The sequence below is a fragment of the Crotalus tigris genome, unplaced genomic scaffold, assembly GCF_016545835.1.
Source record: "Crotalus tigris isolate CLP2741 ecotype Arizona unplaced genomic scaffold, ASM1654583v1 scf7180000017753.6788120, whole genome shotgun sequence".
NCBI classification, from domain to species: Eukaryota; Metazoa; Chordata; class Lepidosauria; order Squamata; family Viperidae; genus Crotalus; species Crotalus tigris.
The window spans coordinates 3,068,310-3,082,963 of record NW_024096615.1 but is presented as its reverse complement, the minus strand read 5'-3'; the positions used below and the strand labels follow the sequence as shown (position 1 = coordinate 3,082,963).

Here is a 14,654-nt window from a genome sequence, read left to right as displayed (position 1 = left end):
TCTGTAATTCTGTGAAATTCAGGTACTGCTGAACATGGAATAAAGTACATTTAAATAAAACATGGGTTCAAACCTTTTAGGTTGAAAACTGATTGAACAGCATTTGTTGGCTTATAAAACTTATTTCTGTACTTTCCGGTATTACAATATGCTTAAAATATTGATCAAGAAAAATCTGATAAATAGCAAGGTAAATCAAGGGGATAATAAAAATTTGATTAGAAGATGTTGATGAATCAGTATGAGTGTGCATGCATGCTTAATGTAATGGAATGCTCAAAGGAAGTGTCTAAGAAGTTATTTTACTGACAGTTAATATGAGTCAGTAATCTTGTATCAAGAAAGATCGTATAACAATAACAGCATATGCTCTTTTAGTGTCCTGATCTGTCCTTTCCTCTCAGATGTGAGGTGGTCCCATTGTTCTGATAAGTTGTATATGTATAAAAATTAAAATGCATGTGTGTAGGTTTATCTAGATGGATATATGGAAAAAATTACTTAAATCCCTGTTTTTGTTTCTAGTGTGGTACAAAAATAAATGGAGGTGAAATTGCAGTATTTGCTTCAAGAGCTGGGCCTGCAGCGCTCTGGCACCCATCCTGTTTTGTATGTTATACATGCAATCAACTTCTTGTTGATCTAATCTATTTCTTCCAAGTTGGAAACATTCATTGTGGTAGACACCATGCTGAACTGCTCAAGCCACGTTGTTCAGCATGTGATGAGGTAAATCTCACATTCTCATGAAACTTAAGATGGAATTGAAATGAACATAGCATTTATTACACAGACACTTCCAAGTGTGATCTGCAAATTTTTCTTCTATAGCCCTCAGAAATATTGGAATCTAATTGCAGAAATGTGGGACTAGTGGGAGATTTGACTGAATTTGTAAATTTTATAATACTTGGAACCATTGTTGGGTCTTATTTATAGACTGTTCATGAAGACTCCAGCCCTTAACAAGTCAAAGATTATATGATGAAATGGATGCAGAATTAGAATATACAATAGAGATGCAATGAGAATTGTAATAGAAAAAGATAATTAAATTTACTCAGAACATTATACTCAGAGAAAAATATTTTATCATTTATTTCAGTTTTGATTGCTAAACAGGATAGTTTATCTTCAAAAAATTGTTGTTGTTAATTGTGAAGTCGTGTCCGACCCATCGCGACCCCATGGACAACTTTCCTCCAGGTCTTCCTGTCCTCTACCATCTTCTGGAGTCCATTTAAGTTCATGCCTACTGCTTCAGTGACTCCATCCAGCCACCTCATTCTCTGTCGTCCCCTTCTTCTATTGCCCTCAATCTTTCCCAGCATTAGGCCCTTCTCCAATGAGTCCTTCCTTCTCATTAGGTGGCCAAAGTATTTGAGTTTCAACTTCAGGATCTGGCCTTCTAAAGAGCAGTTGGGGTTGATCTCTTCTAGGACTGACCGGTTTGTACGCCTTGCAGTCCAAGGGACTCGCAGGAGTCTTCTCCAGCACCATAGTTCAAAGGCCTCAATTCTTTTGCGCTCAGCCTTTCTTATGGTCCAACTTTCACATCCATACATTGCAACTGAGAAAACCATGGCCTTGACTATATGCACATTTGTTGGCAGGGTGATGTCTCTGCTTTTTAGTATGCTGTCTAGATTTGCCATAGCTTTCCTTCCCAGGAGCAAGCGTCTTTTAATTTCTTGGCTGCAGTCCCCATCTGAAGTGATCTTGGAGTGCAGGAAGATAAAATCTGTCACTACCTCCATTTCTGCCCCATCAATTTGCCAGGAATTGAGAGGGCCAGATGTCATGATCTTGGTTTTCTTAATGCTGAGTTTCAAGCCAACTTTTGCACTCTCCTTCTTCACCCGCATCAAGAGGCTCTTTACTCCCTCTTCACTTTCTGCCATTAGAGTGGTATCATCTGCATATCTTAGGTTGTTGATATTTCTCCCGGCAATCTTAATTCCAACGTTTGATTCATCTAGCCCTGCCTTTCTCATGATGTGCTCTGTATATAAGTTAAATTGGCAGGGAGACAGTATACAGCCTTGCCAGACTCCTTTCTCAATTTTGAACCAATCAGTGGTTCCGTGTCCAGTTCTCACTGTTGCTTCTTGACCCGCATATAGTTTCTCAAGAGACAAATAAGATGGTCTGGTACTCCCATCTCTTTAAGAACTTGCCACAATTTGTTGTGATCCACATAATCAAAGGCTTTAGCATAATCAATGAAGCAGAAGTAGATTTTTTTCTGGAACTCCCTAGCTTTCTCCATGATCCAGCGTAAGTTGGCAATTTGATCTCTAGTTCCTCTGCCGCTTCGAAATCCTGCCTGTACTTCTGGTAATTCTCGATCCACATACTGCTGGAGTCTAGCTTGTAGGATTTTAAGCATAACTTTACTAGCGTGTGAAATGAGTGCAATGGTGCAATAGTTTGAACATTCTTTGTTTCTCATATTTGGCATTAAGATGTAATGCTGTACAACTCAACAATTCTGTAAAATGATTCAGAATGAAACCATTCTCAAACGCTCAAGATTCATTTGAGCTTAAACTATTCTTATTAAACTGTCAAACTATATATCCCCTCAAAATACTGTATATGTAGATTTTTATGATAATTGCTGCAAGGATATTATGTGTTTCTTATTGGAAATGTCTGAACCCTTCAATGGAAAAATGGCTAACCAAGTTGTGGGAGTATACTTTGATATTAAAATAAGTTTGCACCTTAAAAGTAAATCAAACATAAATTTTAGCTCAAACTGGAAACTGTTTTTCAAGTATTTAATACATGGATTGGGGGCATATCCAATATTAGGGCTTATCTCTGCATAGAAGTTATGCTTCAAGATACTTAAACAGAATAATTTATTTTTACATTTTATATCCCAGCTTTATTATCTTTACAAATAACTCAAGGTGGAGAACACATCCAACACATCCTCCTCCTATTGCAGCACTTTGGCTGAGAGAGAATGACAGGCTCAAGGTTATCCAGCTGGCTTTTATGGCCAAGGCAAGACTTGAATTTCCTGCTTTCTAGCTCTGTGCCTTAATCACTAGACCAAACTGGCTTTCTAATTCTTCTCTTATACATTATAAATTATCATAAATAATAATTCTTAGCAATATGCGCTGAACTTAATATATCGTATAATTTATATCATATTGACTATGACCGGCATGAAGGCCTAGTGGTGAAGACTCTCACCTCCCACTCGGAAGGTTGAGAATTCAATCCTAGGTAGCGACAGATGTTTCTCCCTTAGAGCACAAAGAAAAAGTATCTGCTGCGAACTCCACATGTGTGGCAGAAAGGGCATCCAGCCAGTAAACGCTCAGCTCCAGCCACCCAAACGCTCAGCTCCATTCAGTCACCTACATCCCGAATAGGGACTAGAGTTGTAAAAAGGGAGAGGTTTTTTTTAAATTGACCATAGTTCTTGATATTCATTCATTGGCCATTACTAATAATGGGTGGAAAACCATTTATACTGTTGAAGTAATGTGACATAATTATTTCTCTCTTTTAACATACCTTGCCAGCATTTATTTCCTAATTGCTACCTGTACTAAAAATTGCTGCTGCTAAAAGAGAGAAGTCTTGTCCACAGGTACCCAATACTAAGTATCAATTGCTAAGTATCTTGGAAGGAACAGAGTCTTCTGTGAGTGCATTTGATTATGACTTATCATCTGATATCACCACACATACCCTTTGGGACAAAAATGATTCCCCACATCACTAAATTTCACATACATTGTTATACACTGCTTCTAGTAAAAGTAGTAATTAAATTGAAGAAATGTAACTTGCAAGAATACTGTTGGATTGTATGTGACAGATAGTCTTATGTGTGAGTTTTGCCCCTTCCCCTTTTTGTTATTTTAAATTAAAAGAAAAAGAAAAAAGAGGAAAGAGTTAAAAATGATAGCATATCAGTAAGTAGACAAAGAAGTTATAGAAGTGGTACACTAGTGATCAAATATATTATTAATATATTCTGTTTCTATTAATTTTCATTAAGTTACTTTCAACAAGGGGAATGGTTTTAAAGATCCTTTAGAATCTCTGAACTGAATACCTTATTTATACAGATAATCCTTGAATTATGACTGTAATAGAGCCTGTTGTAAGTCAAAACCGTTGTAAAATGGGTTGTCATATGACCAACCTGGTTTTGCAATTTGTGTGAAGTGGTTAGGTGAAGACAGTGGTCATAAAACAAATGCCATGGTCATTAAGCAAATGCTGTGTTCATTAAGCAAACCAATTATTCATTATAGCACATTATACGCAGAAGTCAGAATTGCCATTTTTGGCAAAACCATTGTAAAATACACTCACATGACCATAAGATGTTGCATACAGCTGTAAATGCAGCCATATTGTGAGTGCCTGAAGTGCAGTAATGTGACCGTGGGGGAACTCTGACTGTCGGAACTTTGGAACTACGTTGTAAGTCCCCCTTTTCAGATAGGTTGTAACTTTGAACGGTCACTAAGAAACTGGTCATAAGTCGAAGACTACCATTAAAATGTTTTATCTCCACTGTTTTAAGGATAAATCATTATCCCCCCCCCAAAAGAGTGAGAAATAAGAGAAACTCCTAAAAACTAAACTATTTCCTCCCCACTTACTATAGATCATTTTTGCTGATGAATGTACAGAAGCAGAAGGTCGTCACTGGCACATGAAACACTTCTGTTGCCTTGAGTGTGAAACCATTCTTGGAGGACAGAGATATATTATGAAGGATGGACACCCATTGTGCTGTGGCTGCTTTGAATCTCTTTATGCAGAATATTGTGAGACTTGTGGGGAACATATAGGTAAGCTTGCATCTTGACTGGCAAAAAATATTTGTTGAAGCTATTTAATTACAAAATCATGTTTTTAACCTGAGAAACAAGTTAAATCTCCTTTTGAATGGCTGTCATGATTCAATTGATAATTGACTTTTAGCTTATTTGTAGAATCTGAGATCCCTAGAATTATGTCTATTATTTTAAAATTACTATCCTGACGAGAAGAACATTATAGGCCCACATTTCAGGCTAACAGCATCAATGTTGGCTGTTGATGCTTTAACAAAAAATCAAGGAAAATAAGATTAATTCTGTAAATGCAAGCTATCAGCAAATTGTTTTAATAGAAATTTTAGTATGGTGATATAGTTTTTCATATTTTTAAATTATTCTTGCTGTTGTTTTTAATTGTTGTGGGTAGCCCAGAGTCACGATAGATGGTTAACTATACAAATTGAATGAATAAATAAAAATTAATTCCACTCTAATTGGACAGTCTTTTTTTTAGCCATGGTATGTTAATGTAATTTAATTAATATTACTGCCAGACTAGTTTGTGACTACTATTCTGATTCATGCCTATGCTCAGAACTATTTATTAGATTGTCTTTTACTTAGTTCTCTCTGGATATTACCTAGGGCTAAAAATTAATCCTTTATTTTACTGTATTTTAAAAATAAAATGATAGATGACTATCTGTAGACTGCTTTACTTATTCAAAATGAAAATAAAACTTTATGCCATAACATATAGTTTAGTTTATAATTTTTTTTCCCAGTGTAATGTAAATAGACTCAATCTCAAGTCTGAGTAAATAACATATTAATGTGTGTTATTATTAAAGTATTTTATCTAATGAGAAAGAAAAGTCACAAGAATCTTAGCAAACAAATTTAAACACAAATCTTGTCTTAACAGGGCTTGATCACGCTCAAATGACTTATGATGGACAACACTGGCATGCTACAGAAACTTGCTTTTCTTGTGCTCATTGCAAAGTTTCACTACTTGGTTGCCCTTTTCTTCCCAAGCAAGGACAGATTTTTTGTTCTAAATCATGCAGTCTAGGAGAAGATGTTCATGCTTCAGATTCTTCTGATTCTGCTTTCCAGTCTGCTCGCTCAAGAGACTCCAGAAGGAGCGTTTGTATGGGAAAAAGCAGTCAAACAGCAGATCAGTGCAGGCAATCTCTCCTGTTGTCTCCAGCAATGAATTACAAATTCCCTGGTCTTTCAAGCACAGCAGATAATACACTTTCATGGAAACTGGATAACTTAAGTCTTTCTAGGCAAGAAATAAACTTTGTTGACAAAGAACTCCAGAAAGTGAGGGAAGATAAAATGCCTGATGATCCAGAAGAATGGGCTGAGCATGAAGATTATATGACTCAACTGCTTCTCAAATTTGGTGATAAAAATCTATTTCAGCAGCCAGCGGAAGCCAATGTTAGATCAAATGATCAGTGGATTTGTGAAAATGTGGCTAAAGGAAGATTAGAATTGAAGAAAAATAATCAAAGCTTAGCAAGTAAGAAATTCCAGGCAAATATGTATTGGGCACAATGCCAAGATGGCCTGGGTGATTCTGCCTATGGTAGCCACCCAGGACCTGCTAGTAGCAGGAAAATCCAAGAATTAGACATCGAACATGACACAAGATACAAACATGACCAAAAACAATGGTATAATGATTCACTGGAATGTTTGTCAAACTTAAAACAAGAGCAGTGTGTTCGAGACTCAATGGATTCCCTTGTTTTTTCTAACATCACAGGTAAAGCAGCTAAAAACTAGGATTTATGATTCATTCACTAAGCATTTGTGATATATATACAATCAATTTTCATACCATAAAGCTTGATTCTTACCAGTGTATACAAAGGTTTACAGATTAAGTTTTCTGTTTTTATGCATGCTCCTTTTGCAAAGAAAGCCTGTTCAATGACTCAATGGCACAGGGCTGCAAGTATTTTATAATGGAATTTAAGTGCTTATGAATTTATCTTTTGTTTATTTATCTCCTTGTACAAATTCTTAAGATCATTGGTGACCTTCAAAATTACAATAGCAGTAAAAAAAAGTGACTTACATCAAATCCCTGCATTTACAACCATTGCAATGTGCTGGCATTCATGTAATTAAAATTTGAGCACTTCACAATCAGCATATATTTACTATGGTTGCAGCATCCTGGGGTCATGTGATCATTTGTGACCTTCTCAGGGGTTTATGACATCAATGGGGGAAGCCAAATTATTTGCATCACTTAACAATGTGGTTGTCCCAATTATGGTTGTAAATCAAGGACTACCTATGAAAGAGTCACTTAACTGAGATGGGCAGTATAGAAATTTAATAAATAATTACATAAATTAACAAAACCATGTTCTCCAACAGGCGTCAGAGCTAAGACGGCAATAGAGTAGAAGCTTCCCTCTTGAACCTCTTATGATTATATCAGTAAACATTTGACTAATGAGCTGGATACTTTATGGATATAATTGCTTTAAATTGGAAGTCAGATTGTCAGAATCCAAGAGTAACACCTTGTGGTTACTTGGAATAATTTTTTAGCCTATACTGTTAAGAAAGTGGGCAACGTCCTTTGTTATATCAGTTCTGTTACTTGGAGGATTTTGCTCTTCATTGTTGGTTCAGGCTGTCAGGGAGGGGAATAAGCAACTGAATCCTAGTGATAGTCAACACCTGATTGTGGAAGGAAAATCATGCTTATGTTGAAAGAGGTGGTTTCCCTAAGAAACTTGCTTTGAAACCAGTAATTTCAGTTATCACTAATAATCAAAAGTTATTTCAAAATTTTATTGTCAATTTTGTTTAACATCTATAGCTATTGGGAAAGGCAATTCATTTTATTCTGAAATATGCATGTAATAATAATAATAATAATAATAATAATAATAGTAATAATAACCCCCAGTGAGGCACTACCTTGACGTGGTTGTGGGGCTTGTGTACTCTGAGGAAGATGAGAGCTATGCCAGAGGTTCAACCATACTGGACAGGTCTCATCAGAGGAGTCAGACAAAGAGTGTCTCTCCCATAAAAAATATGGTGAGACGTAAATTTCAGAATGCCATACCGGCTCGGACGTCGCCCGGGTTAACAAGGTCCGCGCTAGATATTGGAGTTCCTGGATATCTGGTGAAAAATGGGTTACAGGACTCAGGACTGTTGGCTGAGCAACCAGGGCCAGCAGCTGCAGAACTACTGGAAGAAAAGGTGTTTACCCGTCGCAGATACACAGTGATGGAAAACAAAGAAATAATGATCTGTTACTACAGATCAAGTCCAACAAGAAGAGGATATCTAAAACGAATGCACCAGTTCTGGAAAGAACAACATCCAGAATCAGAAATAACAGAACAGAGACTAGCAGATCAACGCCGATTTATAACACGAAATAAAATATTCACAGAAACAGAATTGGACGAACTGCAAAGGTTTACCCAGGGCAAAGAAATCAAAGCCTTACCAGAAGTAATTCAGAATGTAGAGGCAAACCAGGGGGAGTTGGCAGTGAAGGAATCTAGCAGAGATATACAACTGTTCTCATTTGGAAACCAGGCACCTCTACCTCAGGAAGAACAAAACCCTCTAACTAAAGAAATAAAAGAATTGAAACAAAGAATAACTGAGCATCTAGAACAGCACAAAAACAATAGAATAAGGCTACCTGCATTGAAGCTTGTTCCAAAGAAACAGCTAGCACAAGCATTAAAAGATGCAAATATTGCAATATCAAGTATAAGCACCAATTCATTGCAAGAAACAAACCAACTAATGTACAGCACAGCTGCAGTTATAACAGAATACCTGGGATGCAAAATCAACAAAGAAGAAAAACAAACAAACAGTGCACCAGAAAAATGGAAGGTTAGACTAGAAAATAAGATCAGCAAGTTAAGATCACATGCAAGCAAGCTAGAACAGATGAAAGAAAAGAAGCTGAAGAACAAGAAGACCAAAGAATACCTAATCAAGAAATACCACTTAGAAACAAGGAAGATCAAGGAAGCACTGGAAATAATAAAGCAACAAATAACAGCTATAGCCAGGAAAATCAGTAGATATGAAGCTCGAATTGCAAACTATAGGCAGAACCTCCAATTTCAATCCAATCAGAAACGTTTCTACCAATCCATCAATGGAGAAACTGCAAGGAATCAGTCAGTACCTGACAAGGAAGAAACAGTGCAGTTCTGGAAGCAGATATGGGATAACCCAAAGAAATACAACAAGGATGCGGCTTGGTTAAAAGAGGTGGATGCAAATAAAACAGAAGTTGAAATGAAAGAACTAGTAATAACAACAAAAATGGTAGAAAAAAGAGCAAGAAAATCAAAAATTGGTCAGCACCAGGTGAAGATGAACTGCATGGGTTTTGGTTGAAACATCTAACTGTTATACACCCACTCATTGCCAAACAGTTCAACAATATACTACAAGGAGGAGAAATTGAAAAGTGGCTAACAACTGGGAAAACCTACCTAATAATGAAAAATCCAGCAAAAGGGGCAACACCAGGTAACTACAGGCCAATTACCTGCTTACCAACAACTTTCAAATTACTAACTGGTGTGGTAGCTGATGCAGTACAACAGCATCTAGTTGAAAACAATCTCTTTCCACCTGAGCAGAAAGGAAACCGCCCCAATAGCAGAGGAACAAAAGATCAACTCCTAATAGACAAAATGATCTTGGAAAACTGCAAGAGAAGGAAGACCAACCTGAATGTGGCATGGATTGACTACAAAAAGGCATTTGACTCTCTGCCACATGATTGGATAATAAAGTGCCTAGAAATAACAGGAGTCAGTAGAAACATCAGAAAATTTGTGCAAAGATCGATGGCACAATGGAAGACACAGTTGCAGATCAATGGTGAGAGGCTGGGAGAGGTTAATATCAAGAGAGGAATATTTCAAGGAGATTCATTATCACCATTACTATTTGTTATTGCACTGTTTCCTCTGTCAACAATACTGAATAACTCAGGACATGGCTATCAAACATCAAAAACATCTGCCAGACTATCCCACCTCCTTTATATGGATGATCTGAAGCTGTATGGAAAAACATCATCTGAAATAGAATCGCTGCTCAACACTGTCCGTATATATAGCCAAGATATTGTAATGGAGTTTGGCTTGGACAAATGTGCCACACTTACTATCAAACAAGGAAAAATAATGAAAACTGAAGGAATCAAGATGCCCCACGAAAATAACATTAAGAGTCTGGATGAGGAAGAGTACTACAAATACTTGGGTATCCTTCAAGCTGACAACATCAAGCACACTGAAGTCAAGAAAAAGATTAGAGGTGAATACATCAAGAGAGTGAAGAAGATCTTAAAATCCAAACTCAATGGAGGAAATACCATAAAGGCAATCAACACCTGGGCAATCCCAGTCATTAGGTACACAGCTGGAATAGTGGACTGGACTCAAGCAGAACTAAAAGCAATGGATAGGCAGACCAGAAAAATAATGACAATGAATCATGCCCTTCATCCACGCAGTGACATTGATAGACTTTATCTACCAAGGCAAATAGGTGGGCGTGGAATGCTACAAGTACATCAGATGGTTGAAGAAGAAAAAATGGCTTTGGAAGAATATCTGAAGAACAATGATGAAGATGCACTGAAATTAGTATATCAGGAAGGCTTACTAACTACTGGAGAGACCAAACTGGCCTACAAGAAAGACCAAATGAAGAACAGAATAGAGGCATGGGAAGACAAAGCACTACATGGCCAATACATAAAAAAATAGCTGGGAAAGCAGATAATAATAAAACCTGGCAATGGCTAAGAGCAGGAAAATTGAAGAAAGAGACCGAGGGACTAATTCTGGCTGCACAAGACCAAGCCTTAAGGACAAATGCATACAAAGTCAAAATTGAGAAGACAGCAACAGACAGTAAGTGCCGCCTATGCAAAGAAGCTGAAGAAACAGTGGACCACTTGGTAAGCTGTTGCAAGAAGATTGCACAAACTGATTACAAGCAGCGGCATGACAAAGTAGCAACAATGGTGCATTGGAAGATCTGCAAAAAATATCATTTGCCTGTAAGCAAAAACTGGTGGGATCATAAAATAGAGAAAGTCATAGAAAATGATAAAATTAAACTGCTCTGGGACTTCAGAATTCAAACAGACAAGCACCTGCAACATAACACCCCAGACTTAACAATTGTCGATAAGAAAGACAAAAAAGTCTGGATAGTGGACGTGGCAGTGCCTGGAGATAGCAGAATAGAAGAGAAAGAACTGGAGAAGATAACAAAATACAAAGACCTACAAATAGAAATAGAAAGACTGTGGCAAAAGCAAGCAAGGGTAGTACCAATAGTCATAGGCTCCTTGGGTGCAATCCCAAAACAACTGGAGCACCACTTGAACACCATTGGCATTGACAAATTCGCTATTAGTCAATTGCAAAAGGCGGCCTTATTAGGAACTGCTTCCATCCTGCGACGATATCTGTAATACCATCAAACATCCACATCTGCCTATCCCAGGTCCTGGGTAAGGACTCGATAGGTAGACAAAATGCCAAATCCAGTCTGAACATCTGGCTGACTGTGCGATGATCGGTAATAATAATAAAAAAGTTGGAAGAGACCTTGGAGATTATCTAGTCCAACCCCCTGCTCAGGCAGGAAATCCTATACCATTTCAGACAAATGGCTGTCCAGTCTCTTCTTAAAAACCTCCAGTGTTGGAGCATTCACCACTTCTGGAGGCAGGTTGTTCCACTGGTTAACTGTTCTGTCAGGAAGCTTCTCTTTAGTTCTAGGTTGCTTCTCTCCTCGATTAGTTTCCATCCGTTGCTTCTTGTCCTGCCTTCAGGCATCTTGGAAAATAGCTTGACTCCCTCTTCTTTGTGGCAGCCCCTGAAATATTGGAATACTGCTATCATGTCCCCCCTCGTCCTTCTCTTCATTAAACTAGACATACCCAATTCCAGCAGCCTTTCCTTATATGCTTTAGCCTCCAGTCCCCTAATCATCTTTGTTGCTCTTCTCTGTACTCTTTCTAGAGTCTCAATATCTTTTTTATATCATGGTGACCAAAACTGGATGTAGTATTCCAAGTGTGGCCTTACTTGGAATACTGCATCCAGTTTTGGTCACCACGATGTAAAAAAGATGTGATATCACCAAGTTAGTTATCACTGAAATAATTCAGAAATCTGATACATTATACTGTTGTCTTGTTCTCCTTGCACTGTTTGATGAAGGAAAATTTGAATAGATAAGTAATTCACACATTCCACATTCAAAATCCAAATGTGGCTTTTTAATAAACTTAAATTACATTTTTAGAATTTAATTGGATAATTTTTTCAACTAAAATTACTTTTTTCTTTTAATTCTTAGATGTTTCAATTAATGAAATCAAACCAAGACCTTCTCTGTACTCATTTGAAACCTATCAGGAGCTAGAGGCAGAGGATTGTGAGAAAATGAGCAACATGGGAACTCTGAATTCATCAATGCTTCATAGAAGTATTGAGTCTTTGAGAAGTATAAGTTCTGAATTATGTCAGGCTGAAACACTGCTAGAAGAAAAATCAATGCAGGTGCCAGTACTAAGAAGATCCAAATCGCAGATTAGACCTCAGCAAGTAAAATTTTCAGATGTCATTGATAATGGAAACTATCACAATCTTGATATTCACCAATCTCCTATGAGTGAAAAGACTTGCAGACATGTTTATCAGTTTGAAGACCATGGAAAGAAACATCAAAGGAACAGAAAGTCTCGATCTGACAATACACTTCATCTGGTTTCAGAAAGAAAACCTTTTCCAAAACAAAGGCTTAATTTTTATTCCCCTCAGGATTATAATGCATTTATTCAGAATAAAAATCCTCAGGCAGTTTGGGCATATACCCCAACTTTTTTCGGCCAATATAATCATCTTGCGCCTGATTATGCAATGGGGAAACCAAGAGATCGTTTTTTTGAATTTTTGGGTGAGGACGAAGATTCTTGGTGTTCATCTTCATCATCTTCAGATTCTGAAGAGGAAGGATATTTTTTAGGACAACCCATTCCACAGCCAAGATCTGTGAGATATCCCTGCTATGCAGATTTTGTTTCTAGTCCAAGTGCTGAACTTCCCACTACCCAACTTAGACAAATAACATCTAAAAAAAGGAAAGCGCACAAAGGCAAAAACTGTATAATTTCCTAAAATGTACTGCCTATAAACTTCGTGTCTACACTGTGTTTCAAATCTTGTATAACTAAATAATGTCAGCAAAACCTGTAACATGGATAAATTTTGTCCATGTTCTTCATCAAGGCTTGAAAGCAGTTTAAGACACTACATCAAAAAATAAAAAAATAAACCTTTGACACTGATTACCTTCTTTAGAACTATTCTGGTTTGCATACAACTTGAGATTTAGGAAAATAAACATTAGAAATTTTCCCTCTGATTATATGAAAAGAGTATATGAATGCCAGGCTCAGGATACAGTCTTCCTTGTTTATGGTCATAATACTAAATCAGAGATGAGTCTGTACTTTGGATTTTATGGGATTTTTGTTCTCATCACCTCTGTTAACATGATCAGTAGGGATGATGGAAACTGGGTAGCTTTTCACATAGAGATGAACAGTATGAAGAATTAATATTTTAGATAAATCCTGGCCTAATTTCAAAAGTTTCTGTTTTGAAGGGAGAAATGCAATATTTTATAAAAGGAATACATTTTCCAAAGGAACAATTCAAGCTTCTGGCAAAAACAAGCTATCCAATCTAATTTGTCTTTTCAAAAAGAAAAAAAAGAAAAATGGTGGTCCTATTCATGGCATGAAGCTTCAGAGAGATTACCCTCTGAGGAAATATGACCATTGACAGTAATGATTGCTCACTTAATGTTATGTGCAAATAATTTGATTTTTGCAGTTTGTTTTCCCTATATGTATGTTTAATGTAAACCAACCATTTTGATGCCAAGCAATAATTACCTGGTTCTGTGCCAGACATTAAACTCCTTCTTATTAAATTGACCATTCTTTTATATCTTCATGGGAGTGAATCTCAGGCAAATTTTGCTTATAATCTACAGCTTGTAAAAACTAATGTGATGTGAGCTAATAATCCCTGTTTTCAAAATAAGATGTCACTGAATTTGCTTAAATTAAAATTTATGAAAATATGTGAGACTCCCATATATTTGGAACAGTATTTCAAGTTTCAAATGTAATACGAGCAGCAATTAAGAGTTATCAGAGATTTATTATGTAGTATTTTACAGTTTCCTCTATTCATAACTTAACAGTGCAATTAATGTACTGTATTTTCCAGCGTATAAGACGACTGGGCGTATAAGACGACCCCCAACTTTTCCAGTTAAAATATAGAGTTTGGGCTATACTCACCGTATAAGACTACCCCTCTTCCAACGCACACCAAATAAAAATTTAAAAACATCAGATTTGATTTCAATATGGTAATTTTAATTCAAATGCTTATGACATGCAGGTACTTAGCAGAAAAACTGTCATTTATAAACATAAGGCTGTCATCAAACATATAAACATAAAACAGTGCAAGTGGATTAAACTTTTCCTAATTCACTCTAAAGCTGAAAGGAAGGATAAGACAATAAAACCATGGGAGCTGCCATGCTGTTTGTTTTCTAAGCTGTCAACCAAACTGAACTGATGATGATAGGAGGAAGATAAAAAACAATAGAAAGAGCAAGTGCCGGGCAAGTCCCTGGCGAGTCAGCAACGCCCATCATAACTGCAAGCTATTTTTACAGGTTTTGCTTGCGTGACAGTTTCCCTTTAAAAGCCTT

The 14,654-nt window shown here is 36.8% G+C and overlaps 1 protein-coding gene across 6 annotated transcripts in view; it reads left to right on the top strand.

Moving 5' to 3' along the window:
• PRICKLE1 (prickle planar cell polarity protein 1) overlaps positions 1-14,654 on the top strand; it is a 317,824-nt gene that overhangs the window by 274,192 nt on the left and 28,978 nt on the right. For 3 of the 6 annotated variants that reach the window (XM_039340689.1, XM_039340691.1, XM_039340690.1), the window contains exons 5-8: positions 526-729; positions 4,646-4,832; positions 5,728-6,582; positions 12,216-14,251. In XM_039340689.1, the coding sequence (XP_039196623.1) occupies positions 526-729; positions 4,646-4,832; positions 5,728-6,582; positions 12,216-13,036 (2,067 nt within the window). In that variant the 3' untranslated portion in view covers positions 13,037-14,251. Of the gene's footprint in view, positions 1-15; positions 730-2,891; positions 3,016-4,645; positions 4,833-5,727; positions 6,583-12,215; positions 14,252-14,654 lie in introns of those variants that run through there. The other 3 variants (XM_039340693.1, XM_039340694.1, XM_039340692.1) reach the window with 3 other exon arrangements.